The sequence below is a fragment of the Paralichthys olivaceus genome, chromosome 1, assembly GCF_024713975.1.
Source record: "Paralichthys olivaceus isolate ysfri-2021 chromosome 1, ASM2471397v2, whole genome shotgun sequence".
NCBI classification, from domain to species: Eukaryota; Metazoa; Chordata; class Actinopteri; order Pleuronectiformes; family Paralichthyidae; genus Paralichthys; species Paralichthys olivaceus.
In genome coordinates, this window is record NC_091093.1 from 17,064,149 (window position 1) to 17,092,100 (window position 27,952).

Here is a 27,952-nt window from a genome sequence, read left to right on the forward strand (position 1 = left end):
CATTATTTATTCTTGAGAATGAAATACAAATGTTGACAGATGCCCTATCTCGCAATGTTAAAGAAAGTGAAACAAAATTCCTGGATCCACCCTTTATTCATCTAGTTCTTCCGTGGGCCATGTCCCACCATACAGTCTATGGTCCCACCACACTAAAATGAGTTCAGTAGTTTGTGAGTAATCCTACTAAAAAACAAAAACCTCCTTTGTAATTAATAAGAAAGTTAGAAATGAAGACACTACATGATTGTTGTTTCTTAATCATTTTTATTCTTCAGTTATATTCAATTTGGTTTACTACAGGTCATCAAATTTGCATTTACCAGCTTTCACCCTCCCCCTGTTGCAAATATGTTGCATGTATGTTGTTGTAATGCACTTTAAGGTGTTCTAATTAAATTCTATAATTTGATATATAGGAAATAAAGTGTTGATCTATTCAGTTTGTTCAGTAGAGAATGATACATATATAACAGTACTTCCATTTAGAGATTAGAACATCAATAAACACAATTAAATTCTACAGTATATTACAAACAAAGGCCTCGGTATTTAACTTGAAATCAGCGAAAGAGGAGAATGTGCTTATTTTCAGCGATGTTCACATGTAAACATTTAAACACATGTGCACTTGAAGCATAGATCATGTTTTTTCAAAGAGTGATTTAAACAGTCTGCAGGTGACAGATTGGCCAAGGTTCAGACAGTTTAGAAGTAAGACTCATCAATATTAACAAAGTGCTTCACTTTATAAAAGCGTAAGTATAAAACTGTGTCGTCAGAGACAAGAACCAACCCATGATACCTTCCTTTCTCAACGACCTGTAAACATGGCAGGCAGTGTAAACACATGTTTTACCATTCAGAAAAGTTAAAACCACAGCTTAAGTGCAGCTACTCTCTTACAAAGGTATGATAAGGGATTTTGAAAACAATCATCTGTACATGTTTTGACAACCAACAAAATAAATGTCAAAAGTTGTACTCTTAAGAACAGAGCACCACGCCGCAGTTAGTAGACACCCACTGTGAGTAGACAATAACTAAACATGTTAAACATAGTCTATCTGAGAAGATTTCTGTAAGCCATGGCCCAGGACATATAATGTGAATATATACATATAATTATTACTTTAGTATGTCTAGCTACTTATCATGAATGAAAAAACTAAAAGATGCATAATGTAGACATGCACTGATATCGTTTTTTTCTTACTTCAGTTTGACAGTTGCTTTGTCAGTTAATAGACAGCAAAGTTATATTTTTATGTACAATATATTTTGATGATAAACTAAAAAATCAAGTGATATTCAGTTGTTATGTCAATATGTACAATTATGCATAGTATCAGCACAGTCTAATACTGCATGTAGTCACTTTTTTCCCCCTGTGGACAACACCAATACAGCATAATAATTAGTTGAGCCTTTTACTGGTCCTGGTACTGGTGTCTCACTACTATAAAGCTGAATTAATACACTTTGTTCAAGTGTAATCACTGCTACAAATGCTTATGAGGTGTTTACATTGTGGATTTCCTGCATTAGAGATTCTGATATACTGGAATGAAAAATGTATACTTAACGTAAAGAATTTAAATGAAGGAAATGGGGAAGAAAACATCTTCACATGTGATTTATTTGGGTTGAATTACAAATTTATATTCATGTTTTGTTGGTTAAAACTTTATACACTTGTGTAATAAACTCATTGATACCTCTATCTTTTTATTTCCAATCTTCTGTGTGAATTTATTGAGCAGCTGAGCCAATTTCTTTGTTCACATTAAGTTTTTAGTAATTTTGGAGTTAGTTCTGGACAACAGACATGGGTGTAAGTCTCATTCATACATCAAACACTGACAGTATATTATCTTTATATAAACATGAACTTCACCACAGTATCTTTGCCTATTCTAACCAATGGTCCAACTCAACGCCCCTCATATGTTTGTAGTCATGAAGTGTCAGAGACAGGCTTATGGCTAACATAACTACATTAAGTCTCTGATGTGAGAAGCTGAGAATTAAGTGTTTCTGAAGCTGTTCACCCCAAATTAAACTGATGTTTTTACATTCACATTAAATTCTGTAATATTATCATTTCACCGAATCGTGACTTTTAAATATTAAATGTTTTAACAGAACAAATAAAAGTCGATCCACTTTTGAGCGACGTATAAAATGACAAAAAAAGAAATAGAATAATAAGAAAATCTAATTTGTAAACATTACATTGCGTGATTTAATTCCTCGGTCTGTCCAGATTGTATGTCCTTTTCTCCACACGTCTCTACAGAGGAGCAAAGTGAGGGTTGTGTGACTGTCCTTCATCTGTCACACTGCTGGCAGATTAAGACCCGAGTCTAACGCACAGTTCGTCTCTCTCATCAATGTCCCCACATTGAGCTGCTTGGCATCAGCTTTACTCTGATGGCAGTAAATGTCAGTTTATTCACCACGCCCGTGATTAATCCACCCCATCGAAGCCTTGTGCATTCTCAATAGCGATGTGAAGTTTCTCCCTCAGTTCCTCAAATGACTCATAAGGAGGAAGGTCCAGACGGTTGAAGCTGCAGGAGTGTAAAGACAGGAAGTGAATAAAGGTTAAAAATCCCATCCAAGAATAAGTAATAAAAACGTGCATTTGCAGGAATCAACCTCAGAATTTAGTTTCAGATTTTCACAATTGTCAAAACAACAACAACAAGGTTCTGTATCAAATTTGGTGCAATGTGGATACGTGAAAACTTTAATATTGAATAAACAGGTGACCAGCGCTCTGTAGCAGCAGCAGCTGGGAATCATCAATGTAATGCTGTGGCTCAATTGCTGCCGGCCAATTTGACTGTTTTAGAAAGAAAACTACAACAGCATCACCATCGGCCAAACAAACAGCTGATTCTAAACAAGCAGGTTAAGAATGAGCAGTGTACTAGTTACATATTCATTTGAACTAGTCCATAAGTGTGTTCAGAAGGCGAAGGGGATCCAAACATTGTGGCCACATTACAGGAGCATAACAAAGGTGAATGCTACTCAGAGTTGTGATAAATCTGAAACTACAAACACTGAAGCAAAACACTGGATAAAAATTCTAGCAATGAAGGCTGAAAACATTCTAAGCTTTTACAACAACACATTCTGCGTTTGACCTTTATAAATGTCAGCAAACACTTTGAAGACGGTCTAGGGTACATTGCTTAACACAACCACGTTAAATATTAGAAAAAAGTCCTTACCATGTGTGGGCTCGGGGGAGTTTATCGCGTGTTCCCCACTGCTCAATGGTAAACAGCTGCGGTCCGTTAGACCCTGGAAAATAAGACCATCAAATATCAGACATACAGACAACATCATGTCATTTGGAATTAATTTACAAGAAAGAAAAGTTCAAGCCACCTGTGAGCTGAAGACAAGGGAAAACAGTACAGAGAGAGAAACGTGACTAGAGAAAGAAAGTCGCTCATTTGGAAACAAAAGACAATAATTATTTGATTCAGTAGAAAGAAGAAGAGTGGACAATGTAGAAAGAAACGCAGACATAACAGCAAAATTCAACAGATGAGCTCACCATAGAGTTCAGCAAAGCCATTCATTGGGACCCTGGATGTTCCCGTCACAAACTGTAAGAGCCGGATTCGCTTCTCTGCATCCATCAGCAGCACTGTCTATAACAACACAACAGAAAACATACAAATAAACAAAGTTCTTCTTAAAAGGAGGACAAACACAGACAGGTCAATGCCACCCAGCTCCAGATTTTTGGCTCCAGGCATGGAGAGTTGTCTTACTTTCCAAAACCACTGGATAACTACGTGGTTGGAGCAATAGCCATTCTTGTACTTGGTGTTCTCTCTCCAGTCGTTCACGTCCACGTCTCCGAGACCACACATGAGCAGCTGTGGAGTTGAAATAAGGCAGGTAGACAGATCTTTAGTCATCTTTCTAGAATGAATCTGATCCATTTCAGCACATCAGAGAAACTCAAACTCACCTCGAGCTCGTTCTCATCAAAGATCTTGATCAGATCTTGTGGTATCAGCTCAAAGAATCCCTAAAACACAAAAGTGCCATTTTCATTCCAAGTCTTTGGCAGCTAAACTGATGATTATGCCACGGAAGTTATCAAAAGAATTGATACCTCTTTGAATGCAGTCATCTGCTTCAGTATCCTGTTCACAAACCTCCACTGCATCACCAGACTGTCAAACACAAAACAGCAGGTCAGCATCAAACCACAATTAAACAATGAGTGTCTTATTTCTTTTAAGAGACAAGCTCCCATTCTTACTCTATGTATTCCTTCTTGTTTTCATTGGTGATGACAATGTCACTGCCACCCGGCTTTAGTTCATGTTGATGAGTCTGAACAGGAATAAAATCATTTCAATTTACAGAAACCACTTATCACAAAGTGAAAATTGTTGAGGCAAAAACAAGACATTGAGCAAACCTGTCCAAACAGCTCTTCGTCAATGGTGAACCTCAAATCCAAGTCTGTTGGGTCATTCTCCAAAATCCACATCAAGGAGTTGAAATATTCACTGTCCTGCAAAAACAACAAAACAACAACAATAATAATTAACTTTGTCGAAAACCTTCAAGAGAAAGTGTGAATTCACACTGCCATTGGGAAATTATCTGGATTATTAAATTACTATATGGATAAAAACTGCTTTAAAAGATTTTTTTAACACAGAGTTTTAAGAGGCGATTAAAAACATGTCATTGAAATTGGCACATTAACCACAATAAAAATCATGCAGATCATCTGTTGTTTGAGGATCTTGATATAGGGTGTCACCCGTATTATTTTCTGTTGAAAAAAAGTGATACTCACAACGGACTCCATGTCCTGGAGGGTGATCGGCTTCTGCAGCATCATCTTGTAGAAGGGCCGAATGAAGAAAGCTATTGAAGAAACAAAGACGTGTTTGTCACTGCTGTCCGTTAAAATAATATTTATGAGAATACATTTCAGAATCACTCACCATCCAGCAGCTTTCCATGATACACAGCCATGCCTGCCACACGGCCGATGAACTTGAAGTAGGACAGGTGGTCCTCATTACACAAACCTGAGTTAGGGTTAATCTGCAGCGTGTAGTTGTCCCTGGAAAACAGATCTCATCTTAACCAACACAAAAACACCTAGCCACTCCCTCTCTATAGATAATTGTAGCTCTTTTTTTAAGATATCTTTTGGGCTTTAAGCCTTTAATGATTAGTCAACACAAAGAAGCAGATTCTGACTCATCTTTTATAGATTTAGCCAGTGAACGAAGAAAGAACATCTTTTCCCCATTGAAACTATTCCTCGCAGCAAATATCACATGGCGTTCAAATCAGCACAGGGACGCTGGATGCAGAAGATCTGTCATGAATGTCTTATGTACATTTATATATTTGGAGAAAACAGGCACTTTAATTCTACATTTGAGTGAATCGTCAGTGAGGAGGATGTTGAACACTCTTGTAACCTTTTATTCTCCAAATCTTGTCTTAATTATTACAGCTAGCTGACAAAAGAAACTAAAAAAGGAAATAACAAAATATGTAAATGCAAACCTATCACACTGAAAGATAAGGTTTAGGACAGAGACAATGTTTTGACTCACGTGGCAGAATACTCGAACAGTCCGTAGTACGGGTTGAACATCTCCTTGGACATGAGGAAGAACCACTCCCTGGCCAAGCCGCCATAGTCCAGTCCTTTCTCTCCCTCAAACTCCAACCACAGTCGTGCCTTTAGCAGATCTGCCCTCTTTACTGAGAGGATGCGTCGGTACGAGTCCTCCAGCACAGCGCTTCGTCTCAGCTTCATCTCAAAGCGATTTGGGATATCAGCCTACATCAAAACATATTGAGGTCCTTTAAATTTACAATAATCCGCAGGTTAAATAAAGAGCGATTTTGAAAGTGAAAGTGAGAAACTGATACAGAGTTTAAAGGAATGCCAGTTTCATCAAATGTTTGATATACAGTATAATCAACAGTTGTCCTTCGAAGACACTCACTGGTTTCTTCAGCTTCTTCCGGAAGTAGTCATACTTCTGTTTATAATCTCTGGAATAAGGCACAGCCTGTAATGAACAAAAACATTAAAATACATTTTACAATCTACAGTGAGGCTTGTGATCATATATTCAGGAAATCTGTAAGATTTAAAAGAAAGAACAGTTTTTATTGATTCTATGTTAATGTCATGTAACATGTTACTGAGTAATAGTCTGTCAATAATAATCTATACTCACTGGTCCAGTTATAGCTGAGTTCTGTAATCTGGGATCATCCCATTGTGTAGTCTTGGTGTCTATGCAATAAAACACATAAGAGTACATTAATTAACAAGGAAACAGAATAATAATCATATTAGTTCATGATGTGTGTTTTTTTTAATTGTCATACTCACTGTGATCGATGTAGAATATCCTCCCATCACTGTGAACTCGCTCCTCCCAGCCAGGCTAGAATAAAGCAAAATGAAGAAAATAAGGTGGATTTAGAGAATTAAATACCATCAGGTCTGATGATACATCACAACTCAGAGCAAATTAAGGCGCCATATAAGTCTTTTGCCTAAGATCTAAAGCCTAAAGTCAATGAATGCTTTTCAGATGATTGGTTACTGATTAATTTACCGGCAAAGGGCCAAGATCAGCAGGGTCAAGTGAGGGTCTCTTCCTCATGTGTACAGGAATCTTTAGTCTGGGGTCTTCCTGTTTGGAGGGAAACAAAAGACAGGAAATGCTTACTCAAGAAATAGTCATATAGATACTGATACTGACATTTCTGTTATGTTGAGTTAAAGGAAAGGCTGTAGAAATAAACCTCTGGCTTTGTATTTCTATAGATAAACGTTTATTTTCATATAGACAGGCTTGAGACTAGCCTCTAGTGGCCATCAGAAGAACTGCACCCCATGAGGGTTGTCCCCCCTCGGACACAAGAGTAAACAAGAAGCCCTCTTGTCTGCTATGTTCTCACCCAGGTAGTCGTCTTCGTGTTGTGGTCGATGAAGAATGGTCTTCCATTGGGAGCACTGCGAACTTCCCAACCAGTCGGCAAGAATCTAGATTCATTCGTGGCCTCTGGGCTTGGTGTGTGCTGAGGAGATGCCTCAGGGGATGTAGTGGGCAGTGGCGGTGGCGGACTTTGGGGTAAACTTGAACCACTCTGTGGTGGTGGTGCTGCTGCTGCTGCTGCTGCTGCCTCTGAGGTTCTCTGTCACATAAAACATAATTAGATCAATAAGAGACACGTAAGCATTGTAGCACATAGGATTATTGTTAATCAGAGGGAAGTAGGGGATAAAAATAGTCACGCAGAGTGCCAGTATACATCATTTAAAAATGTACCTGAATGACGGGTCGTGTCCAAGTTGTAGCTCGACTATTGTGGTTGACATAGTAGCGTCTCCCTTTAATGTCCCTCTTCTCCTCCCACCCTGGAGGCAGGCCAGATGAGGTTGGAATCAGCTGAATGACATGAAAAGTAAATTCAGTGATCAATAATCAATAAATCAAATATAGTAATTAGTAAAAAATATATATTTTCTATAGACATAATAACGTTGAACCAAAAACACCAGGTTGGGTTTCTTTCAGAATCAGAGAATTGGCCATGACAGCAACATTCTGATGAAAGACAGGTTTGGTAAAATGGAGGTAGGTGTGATTCCTGAAACACTCACCACAGGACTAACAGGATGTTCCTCTCCAATTGAATTCTGGGAGCTTCTTCTGAAACTGGAATGGCTTGAATTACTAGCATGATCCTGTAGCAGAGGGAAAGGATGTCAAAGACAACAATCATCACTTGGCCATTAATGCATATTCCACCTCTCTCCCTCTCTCCCTGAAAGCTGATGGTTCACATTAATCTAATTACGAGCCTCTCTTCCTCTGACTTTTGGTAACTAGAACCTTATGCTGTGCACAACATGACTCACGGTGTGGGAGGTGCGCTGCTCTCCAGCTGTGGCCCCTGAAACTTGCAAGTTTCTCAGCTCGCCACAAAACGAGTGGAACTCTGCAGGTATCTGGGGTGGAGGTGATGCGAGCTGGTTATTGCTGTGGTACATGGTGGACTCGTCCTCTGTAATGATCTCCCAGCTCTGGAAAACAAGAGAGAGGAGACTTTAAAAGCAGGAACCAAAGTCAGATTTAACAGCTCTGCCAAATTACTCAAAGTATGCAGTGCAAAGTTAGTTTGATGAGAGTTGACTAAAGTGCTTTTCTTTAAGTGTTTATGCTAAAGCTCTTACAGGACAAGCAAAAATGTCACTGATATGATTACCACTACAACACCAAGCCACAACATGGCATCTACTGTACATAGAATAGCTACAACGACTGACTTCCTCTCCCATTCACCTCAAAAGCATTTTAAAAATTGTTGTAAAAAGGCAGTGTGATACTTTTATCCTGCTGAAGTCTAATATTGATTCTCTTTTTAACTTCTCTAGTCTTCTCTGGTCTCTACCACTCCTGAGGGAAAAATCTGGTTCTTTAGCTGCTAAATTGTCCACTACATTCACCAGACAGTAGCTAAATGTGTGTGTGTGCCATCTGGTGCTCAGCATGTGCGTTTTTAACATGAGAACAGTGGAAGTGAACCAAGCTCAGTAGATCTAAGACATTTTTGTGATTTGAAAACACTTTCAGTTCTGTTCACTTACTCTGAATGATCTTTTGTCATTTAATACTCATATATTCCTCTAAACACAAAGGAAAAATACAGGCTGGTATCAACAGTGATGGAGGAAAAGCAGAACTCCGCGAAAGGCATGCAAATCACATTTATCAAAAGAGTTCAATTTACCTCGGGAGACTCTCGTGTGGCATTTTCATCATGGTCTGAGATCTGTCTGCGTGTATTAAATGCATGCTCCACATCTATATTACTGTTCTGTCTTCTGTGCATCTCCACATCACTGTCCCTGTTTAGGAAAGACACATACACACAATTATTACTGCACCCCCAGAAAATAGCGATGCACTGTTGCTGGGATTTCGGGAGAAGTCTTACTGCATTGTGGGTCGAAACCACTGTGTGGTTCTGCTCTCGTGATTGACAAAGTAGATTCTTCCCAGGTTGTCTTGCCGCTCCTCCCAGCCAGGGGGCAGAGGAGGCAGCAGCTGGCTTTGTCTGGGACCTGACATGTCCTGAGCCTCGAGCAGCTCCCAACCAGGCTGCGCAACAAAAACACAAAGTTTCAAAATGGGCGTCACGAGCCAGACAGAGACAATATCTTAATGCTTGCTGTGTAACTGCATAAACCAAAGAAGACTTGCAAACTAGAAGAAAATTCACAAACTAAGATGAGAAGGAAAGCACTAAGTCGACTAGAATCATTCTGAAGACATCAACAGAATAGTTTTAAAGGCCATGGACACACTGTGTGTTAATCATAAAATGGACAATCCGTGCTCTAAGAGAGGTAATATTACTGCTATAACCTTAGATTGTTTTAATATTAGGCATTGGTGAAATAAACTATTATAATGCCTGGGTTATACTATACATGGATTTTCAATAATTTTTTTACCTAAATAATATCAAGGTTGACGATTAATAAGCATGAAATAAATGATGCAGAGAATTATGCAAATGAACCTATATTATTAATGTGTATATTCAGTGTCCAGTCACAGGGATTCTACAAGCTGTAAGTGATATCTAAATGGGTACAAGTAGAAACTCAGAATGACTGGGAACTAAAATCTATGAAGGATTTGTGATAACTGTGATGATCACTGGAGATACATTGACTTGTTTTAACCAAACTTACATCCAATTCCTCAGTCTGATCTGCTGTTTCCTCCTCTGAACCAGGGTTTTTTGGCAGATAGGTCATTTTGAGACGTAGATGACCTTTGACTCTGGACTTATGGCTGTGAGACAAAAAGAATTCTCTTTTGGAACAAGTGAGAAACTAATATGGTCAGGAATGTTTAAAAATAAAATATGAACTGTGACCTAGAATTCCTCCTGCAAATAAACATGGAAAGTAAAAGAGGGAAAGATGAAATAACCATGGAATCATGCCAACCTTCGTGGATGAAGCAAAAAATCCTTGAATGTGTATGGCCTTTCAGTGTTAGGATTTTCTGTCTGAGAAAGACACAAAACAATATAAACAGGAAATATTGAATTCCTCAAACATTTAAATATCTGCATAAATATATCTCCTGCTCAACAAAGTATATTTAAAGATACAGTGACATAAAACAGGGATGACCGTTCACCATAGGGGCTAATTTGTGGGTGTTGTATTTATAATAAAACATAAATGGATTTAACATAAACATGACAGGCCGTGTTTCCAAAACTATAAACAGCGATGTGGAACAGACTCCCGAATAAGGGTGTTCATGTTTACATGGTGACATGGGTGAAGTTGGGGTCGGGAGGTTGTACAGTAACAAATACAGCAAAAACAAAATACCCTCAACTTACATCAGACAGTGATATGAAAAGAACAAGACTCACCGGTATCTGATTCAAGGGGACATCCACCTGTCCCAGAAAGTCATCACGCGTCTGACGGAGAGAGAAAGTCACACACGTCAGGATCATGCCAGTATGATCTCTTCCCCCACACACGCTGACACATGCTCTGTTACTAAGGGGCCTTCAGAGTATGGATAACAACAACAATATCCACATAGCAGCAAACAGTGAGACTGTCTCTCAAAGTGGTCATATCATGGTTTTTTCATTTCATCAATACATTTATCAATTTTTTTCATTTATCTGCTGCACTTCTTTCTGTCACAGGTCATTTTCTTCAGCACACCATATGTGATCATTAGATTAGACAGATAATCTAATGAGAAAATCTCATCCTCTGCAAAAACACTGAGCCGTTTTACTTCTTGAAACAAGTCATATGACTTGATCTATTTCCATATATATTTAGCATGTAGCCTGGGTAGGAATGTGTTTATCAGCTCATGATGAATGGCTGCACTGTTATTGCTAGAGAGACTGCGACCAAAATAATGTTAGCATTTGTCAGATAATTTGTCTTTGCTTTGAACACTTCACGCGTTCACTGCATGACACACAGCCGTTATAGCCTCGAAGGCAGAAGGCAGTGGGGTAACGCTCTGCGCTGTGGCAGCCAGCTTTGAGACCAAATTAACGCCTCGGCAGGTCAGACTGTCTGAGCGGTATAGAGTGTTTATGTGAACAAAAATAGACGGAGACCCCCGTTGTCCTTGTACGTCTTATAGTGCATCCAAGAAAACAAGGAAGTCTATGTTAACCTGGAATTATGAGTCTGAACTATTCATTTCCCTACATTTTTTAAACCCCTTCTCTCCCACAAACATTTGATATTCTGCAAGAATTCTTAAAACTGCAATTGTGGGACACGCTTTACAGCTAGTGAACAAAGCAAAACTACAAATAACAACTGCTTTCATTATTAACTTAAGTTGAATTTCTTTCCTTTTCAAAACTCTAGATGACGTACTTAATGCCCAAACAACAGCTCCAATCCATAAAGAGTCCAGTTTACTCCTTGGTCACAGCAAAGAAAGGCAGCAAATCAGCTCAACAGAGAAACTGAACACAATTAATCAACAATCAATGTACATTAGAAGTGCATTATGTATTTCAATGTTTTATGCCATTTCCTTCTTTTTGTAATGTTTTGAATGCAGTATGTAAAGCACTGTGTTATAAAATGAATTATATCTGTGTATACAATGTGCCAAACTTCCATGCTTTTATAACTGCTGTGGATTTTAAGAACGTATCTGTACAATTTCCTCGACAGTGAGGTCTTCTGGAATATCCATCTTTGAGGAGGCATCAGTACTCTACTCTATAGATTTACTAGAATGTGTAAAGTAAGTCCAGTAGTTGTGGTTTCATATAAAACCTTGTAAAACCCAAATTTCTTCCCTGTTGTATTTATGATTACAACAGATATTGTGAGGCTCTCATCTCATTATCTTTAACAAACAGAATTCACGATTGCAGGGTGGGGTGATTCATGCTTTGGACAAGTTTTTCCAAGATAAATGTGCGCTCAGAGCATCCCTGAATGTTCATGTGACTCCAACTGCAACTGAGTTGAGCATTTGGCATTTAGCAGAGCTGAGCACATACTGTATGAGGCGGTGGCAAACAGCTACAGACGCATGTTTTGGTGTCTGTGGAGCAAGCTCAGTGATATCCATCTTAGCTCGGCAACAACAAACAACTTTTGACAGGTGGACTGCAGCTTGTGAAACCTAAACTTCAGAGGAGCTACACAGATAATGTTATCATTGCAGGCAGCAGTCTGTAATGAAACTGACCAGGGGCTTGACAGTTCAATCTAGTTTTTGAACATTTAAAGCCTGTTCATATTGATTTTAAGCAGGTGCCTGGGCTCCTTTTGTAAGAGATGAGTTGTCTTAAAACCAAATTATATATGAAGTAAGTTCCAACTCGGACTCTGGGCTAAAAGATGACACACTGTCAGAAAGCTTCAACGGCCATGGTTAGGAGAGTGTGGACAGAGGGTCTGTTTTCCTGCTCCTTGACTCAAATGTAAAATGTCCCCACTCGAAATACAGCTACACAACTCGACCACAAACACTGCAGCAGCAGCACTGTCAAATATTGACAGTCCATAATAACAAAGATTAAGAACTTGATAAAGATCTAAACCGTGCCTTCATGAGGTTATGACTTTGGGGGGTTCAGAGAGATCTGTGACTCATCGTCACCTGACGTGTCGTTTGGTCACACCTGGCCGTTCATTAACTCACGACATAGAACAAAGGTTACAAGGGCACCCAAGATAAGAACATCAGACCATGAGTAACCCTTTGAGAAGCCACGTAACTGGTACTGAAAATAACTAATGACGGCAAAATAAGCTAGTAGGTGTTGGGATTGTTTGACTATTAGTAGAAACGATGTGGTCCTCTTTATTGCTGCAGTATGAGGAAGGTCATTTGTGAGTACGTAGCTCATTTAGCCACTAATAGTAAATAGCGTCAGCACCCTTTTTTTACCTCCGCCAAGGAGGTTATGTCTTAAATTCTTGAGACCTTTATTAGTTTTAGCACTTTCACATGCATCTCCTAATTATTTGAATTATGATGTACTATTTGATTGTCATGTTAAAGCCTCCACATAGGTATTTTCTGATCAACCTCTTCTCATGACACCTAGGTTTGACTGACAGCTCAATTCTGTACTGTGTAGCTGGAATGACTCGTTCAACGGGTATCAATCTCATTGTATTGTGACATCATATATTCCCACCTTAACCCCTCCCATTCTCAACCTGTACAGGTTGAATCACTCAGAGCAATAAAAAAAAGGCTGCTCTGCTGTGAATGAAAACAAAGGTGTGTATTTGATGCAGCGCTCTAAGAAGATGTGTGATGGGACACTGGTCTCTATATGCATAAAGGTCTATGAACATGAAAGTTAAATACATAAATACAAGTGCAACATACTTGATACTTGCTTCTTTTAGTCATGTCTGATATTTTAGGGGCAATTTAACAGATGAAAATATAATCTAGATTTAACAAAAGCTCATTTTGATCTTTAAAAAGTAAGCAGACTCACTAATTACGGGAAGAGACCTTCTTACTTGACAACCTGCTAAATGCAGGGGGGTCTGACACCTGATATTTCACAAACACTGCCTGGCAGGGGTACACGTAGGGAAGGGAACACACCAGACATTTACTGGGAAAGACTCACACTCCCATCATGCCTACACCACACGCACACGCACACACACACACACACACACACACACACACACACACACACACACACACACACACACACCATGTCCACAGATGGCTGGCATGACTGTGCGCTGCTCTAGTATCATGCTGTTAAATTTGAATCCACGGGACTGGGCAGTGCTACAGACCACCAGACTATCTGGAGTCAGGGGGAATATTTCAGAGGCACTTTATTTATATCAGCAAGGGGCACTGCTTTTCCCACCACTAAAATTAGCTTGGGTAAATACTTAAGACGATTACTCATAGCACTAACAGAATATTAAAAAACTATTCTAAAGTTGAGCACACGTCCACGCACCAAAAGATAAACAGCAAATGAATGGTCTTTTTTTCCCTTCTCTTTGACACTTTTCTCGGAAACTAATATGCTAATGGGTTTACCATAATGTAACCGAATACCTCTGAATGTTTGTCCACATTGGGCTTGTTAATTGCATGATTTAGCTGGAGCCATCTTCTCAGTTACTGAGTGTCGCTCTAGCTTGTGGCGAGCCTAATGGCTGACCCTGAGTAAACAGAGTTTTTCCGGATTTGAATGGAGATAGCAGTAAAGGAAAGAAGTACATTGCAGCATATCACCACTATGAAAAATGCGTGTATTATAATGGTGACAGAAAAAGAATCTCTCCACGCTAATCTTTTACAACAATAAACTGATAATAAACAAAGAAGATGTCAAATGTAGCAATGAGCCTACATTAATGGATTTGCTGTATTCATGACAGTCAAGTGGTGTCACCTGAGGAGTTAAACCAAAGCAGTATGGAATCTACTTGAACCAGTTTATCAACATTATACAGAACTCTATTGTAGTCCTCCATAGGGCCTTACGTGTCAGGCGTTTTCAACCTTTACAAGTTGTTTGCCCCTAAAGTCATTAAGAAGTAATTCTATTTTCTGATGGTCAGAGAGCATTCATCAATTCCTGTATAGAAACTTTACACTCACCTTGGTGTTTTGACCTGGGCTCTTTGGCGAATTATTCACTTTAAGGCTTGTGTTTACATCAGTAGCAGCGTTTGGTAACTTAGCAGGACAACAAGGAGTCAAATGAATGTGCACATGTGGAGAGCAGGGACTACTGAGTTTTGGATTCGAAACATGGCAGGAAATTCCAGTATTAGCATAGGGCACCTCCAGGGAAAAGCTCCTTTGTATGGCACGATGACATTGGTTATCCTCAGCCTTTTCCTGGCTTTTTCCATACGAACAGACCTTCTGGTTTTTCCCTGATGATTTAGTTGAGGAGAACAAACAAGCAGAGGTACTACGATACAGTTTTTTGTGAGGTTGATGTTCGCCCTTAGGGTGTGCGGCTGGATTAAGTGCCTCCGGATATTCCACATTCACTGTAGCTGTGGTTGTAGCTCCTTTCCCGGATATCATTGGTCTCTGGTGGGCAAAGTGTAGTAGCACGCTGCTAGAGTGACGATTCGATCTGTCTAGGGTAGATGACAGTTCCATTACTTTACTCCTGTCCTCCATTTTGCATTTTGGTTCATCCTGTAAAGGAATATTAAATTGCACCATGTGTTTTGTGTCCCTGAAGTCGCCTGAAAAGCTTCCTTTTGGGAGACGATGGCCAATTACTGCCATGGTGGTGGACCCTTTGCAACTCAAATCCTCATCATCTTGTGAGAAATCACCGGCAGATGTCTGATGAGATGACTGGTAAGAACCCTGTGCTGGTGGAAGAGCAGGTAGAGCCACAGGATTTACCGGAGAGGCAGGTGGGCTACTGCAGGGGCTCTTTGGAAATATAACCAAGGAGGAGCACCGTCTCAGTGGGACCTTGGACTTGCAGCGAGGTAGACTCCTCTCCTGGGTGGTCCTGTGCTTTTCTGGAGCCTCTGGCTCAAAGATGCTGTTGCTGCTACAGTACCCAGCATCGCTGGCCATGCTGCTGCCACACGAGCCTCCGTCAGAGCCAGTACCTGCTCCTCCTTCAACTCCCTGCTCTCCATCCTCTATACTGCCATCCACTTCTCCACTGAACTTACCACAGGGCTGCAGGGAGATCTGCAGAATACTCTTCTTATTACATCCTCCAACGTTAACTCTGGGTATGAACACTGAAGAGTATCGCTGTAGATTAGCATAGTCTGGTGACAGAGGAGTCACCTTCAAGTGGACTGAACTGTGCGCCAGACTCTCTGCGGGGCTGCGAGCTGACACACTGTCTCCACTCTCCTCACCATGGCTGCTGAGGCTTTCTGACAGAGGGTCCGTGTTGCTTCTCCTTGACGCAAAATGCAAGCGGAGCCGACGTGCCATTCGTTTAACTCTCTAATCCCTGCAGCGCCAGTAAGAGCTGCATGATCAAACTTGCTGGTAGGAAAAAAGGGAAGCAAAGCAACTGCTCCGAGCTCTGCTCTGTGATCACAATCATTAGCGGCTGTACATTGCCAAAATAGCTCTGGTGACAACCTACATTCCTCTCCAGGCTGATCTCAGCTCTTAGTCAGAGGAGGTCAGTGGTTCTGTTTGGAGACATGACCCAAACATACGACCTTTGAAACTAGAGCATTCCCTGAGGTTAGCCCCTCTAAGGAGCTTAAACCTTACACAAAAAACAAAGTTACACAAAAAACTACAGTTTCCTCAGCTGATCTGTTATATAAGATTAGCTTATTTTAGCTGCTGGTTAACTGTACCTACTGAGCTCCAGTCACATTAATATCTACAGCTTGTGTCTTTTCCAGTCTCCTCACTCCCATTTACCCCACTGGAAAAATCAACAGCAACATGGTGGCTCTTTACATTGCATCTTAGATTGAAGCTAAAGGTTACAACTGCCTGAGGCCACTCACTCAAGACTCCACTTCCTGTTGCAGCGCTGCTTCTAATGTTTCTGCTGCTCTGTGCCCCCCACAAATATTTTTACCCACTGCTATTGAATTACAGGAAATTAAGGCAATGACTTTCAACATAATCCTGAATCCTGCATAGCCTCTGATATTATGCGGAAGAGATTTTAAAAGGCAAAACTCACCAAACTTACAACTTATAACTTTGTTGTTTTTAGATTAATATAAACATTGTTGTGCATGTCCTGGAGAGAAATGAATCCTCGAAATACTATCTCAGCAAAGACAAGAATGAGAAATAACTGATTACTTTGACAGTGACACGACACCTGTTATATGACACCTCATGTAACAGTCATTGATGGTCTGATTTCCACTCCAAGGCTGTTGACAGTCCTATTTATTAATGGCTGCCTATTGAGCCCGGCTAACCTATTTCAGGACATTACCCTGGAACCACATCAGTGTAATGTTTAATAGTAGGAGGTAGAGCCAGGATAAAAACATGATTCACTAGAGGACACACCACTGTGGTAGAGCTGAGAATTGCCTAGAAACATCGTGCTTGAATATTATTTGATTATCCAGCCAAAAGCAGATTTTATTGATGTTGGTGTGTAGGCCATCAGATAAGATTGGTGACTCACACTACACACTATGACAAGTGGAGTATTATGCCAATAATAAAGCAACATAAAGTTGGCGAAGGACAGGCTACATTTAATTCAGTCTTTAAAGAAAATGTTTGAATTACAAGTGTGTCAGTGGGGTGTGGTTAGAGTAGAGACTGGACATGAAAGAAGGATAGCTCTGTCAATCAACAGGTGCAAATGTAACATGACTAATGTCTAAGTACGTGTTAACATGACACTTGACATGGCCACCCTCATTGATTCACATAATGAATGTATTATTCGTGATTAAAAACTTAAACGTGCATGTGGATAGAAAATTTAAAGATGTCACATGTTTGATGGTGATTAACATATTTTCAAAATTAGCCACAATTGTGAGCATTAACCCAAAGTATTCTTAAGATCTCATGTTCAAGAGACAAAAATGTTTTTTGTGAGGTCAAAGTGAGCATGATCTTTGACCCTCAAAATCCGATCGGTTCTTCCTCCAGTAAATGTGAAGACATGCAACTAATTTTAAGATATTCTGCGGAGGCTGAGATTTGTGTTGTGGAGACCAACTCAGACATAGAATAGACATAGAATGAATCCCTAACATATCAAATATACGTATTTATTATTTTACAAGCAGTTTGTTTCATTTTCACATTGTGTTGCTTGGAGCAACCACTACAGTAACAGCTCTATAGCAATTTAACTGACGCTGTAACATCCAGACTGCGGCCAAAATTACTACTTCATATTATTTGACCGATTGATAAAATACGATTATGTGGCTAAAAAGTGTCAGTAATGATAAGTAAGTCTACGAAATCTCAATTAAGGCTCACTACAGTGTAAACTATTCAGTGTTGTTATATAGGGAGAAGTGAATGAGTGAATTATCTACTGTATTGTCAGATCTCTGTCCAAGCAAATATTGACAAGAATCTTTTATCAGTTCCCCACATGTTCTCATGGAGCACTGTCTGTACATACTGTATAACAGCTGTGATTTGGTAGAATTTGTTTTTTTCTGTGATCAACTAACTGCTAACCAAGCTGGCCACTACTTGATATCTAGAGCTAATGTGTTGCTAATGCATCATTCTCAGTTAATAACTGCATAATCACTGTTGTGATTACAAATTTTACTCTTTTTATTTTCACTCTCAAGTGTGTGTGTGCGTTTACTATTTCTAGTGTACTTAGAATGTGGCCTTAGTCTTGATCTTGCACAACATCCAGCTCTTTATCATTTTAGTGTTTTTTTTCTTCCGTAACATTTCATGGTGGTCATTCATTGACGAGGGAGTTGCCATGGTAACTTCTGCAGGCAGTGACTACATGTTCATACCCTATATTCATGCTGTCTCTAGAAGTGACACAGAGGCCCTGTTCAGATGTGGCATTAACAACCATCCTGAGAGATATGATCATAAGTGGACAGCTCTAACTACATGTGTGAACGCTCTCAAGACTTAAGGACGCACTTGAGATCTGACACATGGCCACATTCCTTTAGCTGTGTGAATGCAAATGTGTCCATGGCCACATTAAAATGACCTCCTTCTCAGCTTACATCCTCTGGCTCGAAACGCTTTCATAATGAACTCAAAGTATTTTTACACTTTTGTGTTTAGCATACATTATTTTATTTGTGACCACCAACACAACATTAAAAAACAACATAATTTGGTCCTCGCAAACAATAATTTATGTGTTTATTTGTATATGGAGCAGGAAAATGAGATGTGATCATAAGTGGTCACTTAAGATGCATGTTAATTCCAGGTATGAAGAGGCACTTTCATGTTGATAGGACATCTGAGAACTGTATTTGTTTTGCTGTGACTGCTTTTTTAGTTTATCATCCACTGGTGTCTGTGCTTGTATGTTTCCAGGTGGTGGACAGACAAACATTTCGTTAGATTATGGATCAGCCTGGAGCCTTCACTCTTTCACCAAACAGTCTGGGCAATACACTATTGTTTTCATTTTTGTGTTTTAATGCAGTCAAATTCACTAAATTGTTGTTTCCATCTACATATTTTTCAGAATGTTCAGACAACTGATTAATGAGAATAAAATAGTAATTTAATCGCAGCACAAGAAGAAAATCTAAATCCTTTTTTTATAATGGCAACTTGATTGACAAACTTCAACGGAAATCCTGGTTACAGGCAACAACTCTGATGTTTTTTCAAAATTTAGGACAACAGTTAAAGTACAGCCGCTGAAGGTTTTTTTTAACCTGCCACCTGACTCAGGTGATCGTTTTCCAAAACATCCTTTTAGCCCAAAACACCAAGCTAGCGTTTTCAGATTTAAACAACCTGTGGGCCATTTTGGAGAAAAATACCACATTAACCTGGATGGAGGGCAGATATGAAAACAAAATGATGCATTTATAAATTGTGTTTGGCTTTATGTGGATGTACTCTACATGTGCTGCATGAGAGAAAGTGTCAGAAATGGATAAAGGTCAACCTCGGCCAAAAATAAACACACAGTTCTTGGCAAACTGCCCATTACACTTTGATATTTCTTTGATGAAAGTGGAAACTGCCAAGCAATGTAAGATTATTTAAAACAATAAGGATTCTTTCTGTGGGGACCACAAACTTTGATGGCATATTCTTAAAATTGTGAATGACAAAAATTATATTATTTATTATTAGTATATTATTATATTTATAATTTCTGAACAATTATAATTCATTACATACAGCACATTTAATTTCTTGTAAGGGACATGCTATCAGATCAGGTTTCTCTCTCACGCTCAAAAATATAGACACCCCACCTGCTCTGCCCATTTCTCTGTCAGAGCAGTAGTGACACGCATAGAAACATGTTTCAGACACACCCTGCAAATTAACACAGACTCTTCCTGGAGCATGACAAGGCAGATTTGAATCAGTCACACCCATGTTTACTTTATCATGTGACTAGTAAACCTGTCATGTGATCTGAAATTCTAGAAACATTCAGCCAAACTCAAAATAACAGTGATGAAGGAACCATGTTGATACAGACTATACTGTATGTGAATGTGACATCTTATGTGTGAACTCTGTTGTATTTCTTTGTTGTGACCTAAAGATGGACTGTAAATGAAAATAAAATATGAGCCAAATCTCTATCAACACGTCAAACTGTTAGATGTTGTTCAAGCTCTACATTTGACATTCAATTAACCAACAAGAAGAAAACAACATTTCAGAGAAACAATTTTCTGCAAGACAAAGACAATGATCACAAATGTAATAGTTAAAAGGCAGCAGGGTCAAACAATCACATGATTTGCTTTTCACAGCACAGCATTGTTCATTCTGTGCAGAAACTCTTAGGAATGTGACATATTGTGATCGGATCACTAGATCTTTAAAAACAAATGGTTGCAAATGGATGACTGAGACAGTTGTGGGCTGACTTGTCTCTTCTCAGCTTCTAATTTGCTGCTTCTAGTTATAATCACTGAGCAGAGTAAGACAGGTTAAAAGATATCCCTCAACTCATTGTAACTACGGAGCTCCTAAGAAGGAACAGACTAATCCTGAAACTGCATGCTGGAATTTATTCTGCACTGCATTTTTGTCAAAGTGCTACTTCCTCTTTTAAGTATATTTGCTTTTTTACTGACTGCAATTATTCAGATGCCTTGCTCGGTTGCGCACATATATTTGAGCCGTACCTGTTAGCACAATAAATTCAGTGTAACTGCAATTCAGTAAGTAAACAGTGGTACATTTAGATAACTACTACGACCTAAATACTAAAAACACAACAGTAGAAAACATCTCATAAGAAATCTGGAGTATGGACAAATGCAGAAATACTTGTTTATTCCAGTGCAGGACACCAACGGCCCCAAATGTGTTAGCACTTCATACAGGTAGCTCAGTGTCAGACAGCAGGGTTGTCTGCTGAACATCAGCTCAGCAGAAAAGTGGGTCAGCAGCTCATCTGATAGTATGCTACAACCTGGCATTCCTAACACCTTTAACACTGCCACGCACTATATGTGTGATCAGTAAGAGAAAATTGGTGTCAAAAATGCACCAATGAAACAACGGATCACCTGTGATGGTTATTGGGTATTACCGATCACAATTAGGGAGACAGACCTCCCACAAAGATCGCAAACAAAACCTTCTGCTCTTTATCTGGACGTGAAGAGGATTTCAACAAACAAGATTAACTTAAAACCAATGTCTATCAGGGAATTATTAAGATACATATGATGGAGAAGCAAGACGTAAAAACCATGTCCCCCAACTTGGAAACAAATATGATTTTATTCAATTAGAACCCTATCAACCACACAACAACCCAGACCTAATTTCTTACACAAGAAACGTATCCTCATGTGTCACAATAGAAACTGACCAGTAACATTAACAACACTTCAGACAATATCTCTATTGTCTAGTGCACATGATATTCAGCAGCCAACGTGACATGCAAGTCTTCAAATGTCTTTCTAGACGTGTAAGCAGCAGCTGTTACAATGTCCTTTGCCCATATTTACAGCTCTAAATAACAATGTATCTCGGTTTTCCAACAATATCACACACATCAAGGCAAAATAAGGGTGACTGTATGACAGGCAGAGAAACCAAAGTCAACCTTGCACTGACTGGAGGATACCCTTATCTTCTGAAACATGACACAGCCCCATGTTATTCATGGTGTTTTATGGTATACACATTAGGTTACAAAAAAAGATTTATATTAGATTTTATAGATTTTGTTAGATTATTTGATTGTGGCTCTAATTTGATGTAAACAGGCAGCTATACACAACATGCCCACATCTGTCTCTTACATTTTCAAACCCTTGTGAGACTATTTCCTTGTCAATAATAAAACTATTAATTATGATGCATGTCCCTCTTTAACAAAGAAGCTCTTAAAATTGATCTCCAATACTTGAAGGAAACTAATTAATTCAAAGACATCTTCAAGGGCTTTAAATAAAATTCTACCAGCATTTCTTACTATTTCTTTACACCAAATTGCTGTTTAAAAAAAAAAAGCCAGCAACAGATGAATTGATAAAAGTATCATTAGTTGCAGCAATAAGGTGAACTGACATTTTGTGGAGTAAAAAGTAGAGCAATACAAAAGGGTTGAATATAATGAATGAACTTACCAGTCGGTTCTCATCAAACACTTCCAAGAGCAGACGATGTTTCTGAGGATTAACCTGAAACATACACATAGAGAGTAAAATCAAAACATAGTTGTTCTGGGTTTAACAACAAACCATGGACAACAAAGGCAAGAATGTTTAGCATTTTATGATTAAATATGATCAAGTACCCAGTAGTGTTATGACAGTATGTCAAAACAGGTTCTTGTTATGACAAGCCACAAATGACCTCCTGGAACATACACTACACATCAGATTAAATATTTACACAAGAGATAAAAATATGCATTTTAAAATGTTTAATGTTAAGTTTCACTTACTCTGAAAAAGAATTCTTCATTCCATTTTGGGTCCAGCGTCTGCAAGTAAGTAGGGGTGAAAAATAATCATTAAATTAAATTGTAAAATCCAAAAGTTACAAACCAGTGTAAGAACAATTGCAGATATTCCCCGTCTCACCTTTTTTATTGTTTTGGTCTGAAGACTGGTGATCTCTCCACTGGTGGGGTCATAGAGAGACACTTTTGTATATGGATCACTGAGAGAAAAGGACATTAGATTCAGATGGAGACATCACTCTAGAAATATTTATACAGTCATCATTTACTTTCTGCTCTCTGTGTATTACTGGTTTTTGTGGTTCTTTGGCCACGAGACTCTGAATTATCTCTGAGGGAAGAAAAACACTTAACATCCTCGTCTCATCAGATCAGACTCTGCTGTCAGACCTGAGAAACATAAACATAATGGTTCCAGCTCACTCTACAGTCAATAGAAAGTCAACAATCATTGTTATTTTACAATGACTTTGTAGAGGCACTGTAATGTGTATTATAACCACATTCATCAATCACATTACCCAGATGTAATGCCATAGGCCTGCAGCAAAGTTTGTTGTTTGTAATTGTGTTACATTAGAGTGATAGCAAACCAGCAATTTTGGCTGAGGCATGAACAAGTTTTAATCATCATGTTAAAGAAAACAAAATGTAGGAAAAAAACAAGGTTTGAAAAGGTCATAAACAAGGAACTAACAGAAGAATCTTTGTGTATATGGGGAACTAGTCTTGACTCTTTTTGAAAGTGAAATTACACAAAAAGAAAAACAGCATGGTGTTCAATATGCTCCTAGCGATTACAACCAAGGAAGTGCCTGTGTTTCAAAAGTTAGGACTCGCTGTCTGCACAGAAAATACCAGGAAAATGTTTTCATTGGAATTCTTTCAATTCAAGTGTAGTAAAACTTAAGTGGCAGACTCAAAATGATGAAACATAAATGTATTCATGGTTCACTGACAAGTGACTGTAACTTACATCTGCTGGATGTTTATTGAAAAACAAAATGCCATCACTCATTAGCAACAGGAAATTCTCATCACATAATATACAGGAAGATAATGAGTTGACTTTTACAGGAAATTAAAAACACATGGCAAAAACTAAATTTACCACAGGAAACATTTTGATCATTATTCATTTTTTTAAGTAAATCATAAAGACGAAAATCTGTTCCAGCTTGTCTAGTGTGAACATTTGGTGATTTTCTCTTTGAAATAGTATTTGTTCGATTAAATTTATCTGGGTTTTTGTAGTTGGTCAGAAAAGTTCTGGAAAAGTATAAATATGCATATTATCCATTTATAGACCAACTTGTTGAAAGGAATATTTCTTGTCAGTTGATTCAGTAAATAGTCAATGGACAGAAAAATATTTTTAATTGTGAGGATTTGCTGTTGATGACATCAGGATTGTAGCAAACATTTTCAATGGATGAACCGATAATGAAACCAATGGTTAGCTGCATCCCTACTTGAAAGTTATACAGTATACTGTAAGTAAGCATTACATTTAATAAACTAACCTGGCTCCAAGAATATCTTTTTTGGCCAATCCAATTCCACCGATGACCTTCACTTTAAGGACTCTGGAATCCTCCTGAAATAAAAAAACAAATAAAGAAATACTGATGACTACAGGAACATATAAATCACACAACAAAAATAAACAATGGCTCATGTGGCTGTGGGAAGTTATAAGGACGGTTTACATAAATCGTTGATTTTATAACTTAAAAAATGATCAATAATGTTTTAATTTTTTTATAAATTATTTTATTCAAGACATTTTCACCAAAAAAAGACTATTACAATGTCCCACAGAGCAAAGTGATGTCTGAGTAACAGTCCAAACCTCAATAATATTCAGTGTGTGATCACGTGTGACAAAGAAAACACAATCCTAATATATCCTCATACGTCTTGTTGATCTGGGTTTGTTCCCTCATGGTTGGTGCACTGTCAGCTAAATGAAACTTAATGTAATGTAAAAAAAACCAGCAAATATTTGACTTTAAAAATGACTTCAGCTAATATTATCAGAAAGAATAGCCAATTATTTATTTGAACAATATTTAATAAACAAACTAATTGACCTAGTCCTAGTGGTGATGTTAAAAGCTTCTTTGGTCTAAAATGAATCACTGTCACATGCCCACACAATCAGTTTAGTCTTACGTAATATCCTGAGAACACTTTGCCCATGTGTGCATTTCCCGTTATGTCCACAGCCTCATTCATGCTTTCACTGTAAAGCTTGGGAATCATGACGTGCCACAATCATCACACAGGCTGAGAGGAAAAGATAACGTGGGCCAATGTGAATTCTTAGAAACATCATTTTGTCTGCTTCTAGTTTGTGAACTGTTACTTATTTCTTTGTGAGGAGCATGTGCAGCAGAAGCCCTTACAGAGCGAGGACATGTTAGAAAGGTGAGGACATTTTGTGAGTCCGCACTTTTTCACAGGGCCAGTTTAGGATTTACTTTTAGGGTTAGTTTTAGAAAGGTTTGGGTTAGGGTTGGATTTAAGCATTAAGTTGTGATGATTAATATCCGGGGTAAGGGGATGGGGGATTCAATCTGCAAATTAATACAAGACAGAGGGACAGGGTGTCTTTGTGTGTGTGTGTGTGTGTGTGTGTGTGTGTGTGCATGAGGATCAGAAGACCTCATGGAGGCCAAAACCTAGTCCTAATGAGGCAAAACTTAATTTCTGATGTCCTGGTTAAGAGGGTAAGATCATTTTTGTGGTTAGGTTAGGTTAGGTATGAATTGGTTAAAGTTAGGGGTAAGATTTTAATGGTTTTAAAAGGTTTGGTATGAATTGTTCCCCAAAAAATGTTCAGGGGTAAACTTTGTTGCAGCAGAATCCAAAACAAGTGTCCTCTTCTTCTTTTCTGTTGATGTATTGCGTCTGACGTGTAAGTCACAATTTACTTAAATCGTATTGGATTCTACAGCAACAAGTGTTTTGTGGACTCAAACACCATCATTGGGATTGTGGTGAGTGGATTTTTCGGTGAGCTATCCCTTTAAGGTTAGGGGTAAGATGTGAATGGTGGTTAGGTTAAGGTTAGGTATGAACTAGTCATGGTTAAGGTTAGGGATAAGGTTTTCTGGTTAGACTGTATATTGGTATATATTGACCAGTACTCACTTTCTCACAGGGCTGGTTTGGGGTTAGGATTTACTTTGAGGGTTAGAATTAGGTTAGGGGAAGAGCAAGGGTAAAAATGAGGGTTAGGTATTTAGTTGTGATGGTTAAGGTTCGGGAAAGGGGGTTAGAGAGGGGAATACAGAATCCTGTGGGTGGGTGGGTGTGTGTGTTTCTATAGTTTTGGGGGACAGTATTGGTTCAAATCCATTGGGCTGATCCTCATAACAAGGGCTGTGTAAAGGTTAAGACTTGACATTAGATTAAGGGCCAGACTTAGGTTTAGGATCACAGCTACAGGAAAACAACATTGTGAGTGTGTGTGTGTGTGTGTGTGCGCGCGTGCGTGCGTGTCCGTGTGGACGGGAAATGGCAAACAGAGAGGCGGTCACAGCTCAGAGCCTGTTGTGTTTCCTGGCTGAGAAAGCGAACAGCTGGTTCTCACTAACTCACTGTTACAACCGATCGACTCCATCGATGATCCATCAGAGAGAAGCACACTTTAGCTCACAGGAAAGTCTCAGTGTCGTGAGTTAGCCAGGTGTGAAGTTAGCTGGCTAACTTAACTACCGAGCCACTTGCAGTTTGACAGCGTGTCTGGTTAGCTGCGGTTAGCGTTAACTAGTTAGCCAGTTGCTAACGACGGGGTTAACGGCTGGAGAAATGTGAGCGGAGCGGTGGGTTTACCTCATCCGACTGAAGTCCACGGATCTGCTGGGAAAGTAGAGCCATGATGTCCTCGCCCTCCTTCTTCCTCCTCCCAGAGAGCGACAAGAAGAAGAAGAAGAAGAAGAAGAAGACAGTGGTCCGGACAACAGCAGCCTCTTCTCTGGTGTTTAGTTTATATTCCGTCGGTGTTATTCCCTCGGTGTCGGAGACGTTAGGCCTTGAAACACCGCCAATCCGAATCAGTTGTTAACTGTGACATCGTCGTCACACACATTGTATCCATCCTCTTCCTCCTCCTCTTCCTCCTCCCCATACTGTTCCCTCCTCCTCTGCTGGTTTCCTCCTCCTCCTCTTGTTCCATTTTCCCTGTTATAGATTCAACAAACCCGGAGGAAACACTGAAGCACTGAGGAAACCTTGAATAAACAGTGATGAAGCCCTCAGGAAACCCACAGGAAACCCACAGGAAACCCTAATGAAACACTGAGGAAACCATGAAGAAACCCCACAGGAAGCCCGTAGGAATCAATGAGGAAACCATGAGGAAATGTTGAAGAAACCCAAAGGGAAGCCTTAAGAAACCACGAGGAAACCAAGAGAACACTGAGGAAACCCTGAGAAAACGCTGAAGAAGCCCCAAGAAAACCTTTAGGGAACCCCGAAGAAACCTAGAGGTAACATTAAGGAATCAATGAGGAAACCGTAGGGAAACGCTGAAGAAACCCTGAGGAAGCCCTAAGAAAACCTTAAGGAAACAATGAGGAAACCCAAAACCTGAGGAAACCATGGGGGAAACCTGTAGGAAACCCAGTGATGGGAGAAGTAAAAGTACTAAAGAGATCTTCACACCATCTCTAATATTCACTTTCTTTATGTAGAATCACATCTCTTGGACTCTTTTTCTAACAAAAAACTGTTACCTCTCATATTAATAAAGTAAAAAGGTATAAAGAAGCACAAAATAAGATTAAAGAAAAAAAAACTTTCTGAAGTGGTAAACTCTCAGATTAATAAAGTAAAAAGGTATAGATTACAGTATTTAAATTATTACATGTACAAAGTAGTTACATTCCATCTCTGCATGCAACCTGAATGTCAAACACTGAGGTTAACCTCAGAGTAAAAACTAGAAACACAGCATGGAGGTTGTGTGGCTCCACCAACCAATCCTGTGACAGTTCATTCCCATGTCTGTTCAAATTCCAATAATAGCTTATACAAGGTGAGGACTTTGAAAGTAAGTGTATTGTGTCATAACAAGCATATGAATTCTTAAGTTAAAGCACGTTTAAATAAATGTATTGTGAGCTCATGAACTTTGACCTTTTACCCCCAAATTCTAATCACTTTATTCTTGAGTTCATGCTGCTCATGTGTTTTTGCCAAATTTGAAGAGATTCCAGCTTGGCGATCCTGAGAAATCCCTTTCATGAGA

At 39.0% G+C, this 27,952-nt stretch overlaps 1 protein-coding gene across 3 annotated transcripts; it reads right to left on the bottom strand.

Annotated features, from left to right (window-relative positions):
* Positions 1–247: 247 nt before the first annotated feature.
* Positions 248–27,479, bottom strand: nedd4a (NEDD4 E3 ubiquitin protein ligase a). 3 transcript variants are annotated; one of them, XM_020098875.2, is made up of 29 exons: positions 26,536–27,479; positions 24,219–24,292; positions 22,817–22,895; positions 22,678–22,716; positions 22,358–22,411; positions 10,498–10,548; positions 10,058–10,119; positions 9,797–9,899; positions 9,034–9,197; positions 8,827–8,944; positions 7,955–8,119; positions 7,697–7,780; positions 7,362–7,481; positions 6,991–7,227; positions 6,645–6,722; positions 6,416–6,470; positions 6,258–6,316; positions 6,021–6,086; positions 5,622–5,851; positions 4,995–5,116; positions 4,844–4,914; positions 4,457–4,552; positions 4,295–4,368; positions 4,145–4,205; positions 3,998–4,057; positions 3,795–3,902; positions 3,575–3,671; positions 3,243–3,315; positions 248–2,573 (listed from the first exon to the last, which is right to left on the bottom strand). In XM_020098875.2, exons 1-29 carry the CDS (start codon positions 26,578–26,580, stop codon positions 2,471–2,473), a joined length of 2,748 nt encoding a protein of 915 aa, XP_019954434.2. In that variant the 5' UTR covers positions 26,581–27,479; the 3' UTR covers positions 248–2,470. The 3 variants fall into 3 exon arrangements, 2 of the variants coding, with proteins under 2 accessions (XP_019954434.2, XP_069379745.1); XR_011240890.1 differs by lacking the exons at positions 22,358–22,411; positions 22,678–22,716; positions 22,817–22,895; positions 24,219–24,292; positions 26,536–27,479 and adding an exon at positions 14,727–16,346 and having other exon boundaries at positions 4,995–5,362; XM_069523644.1 differs by lacking the exons at positions 22,358–22,411; positions 22,678–22,716; positions 22,817–22,895; positions 24,219–24,292; positions 26,536–27,479 and adding an exon at positions 14,727–16,346.
* Positions 27,480–27,952: the final 473 nt, after the last annotated feature.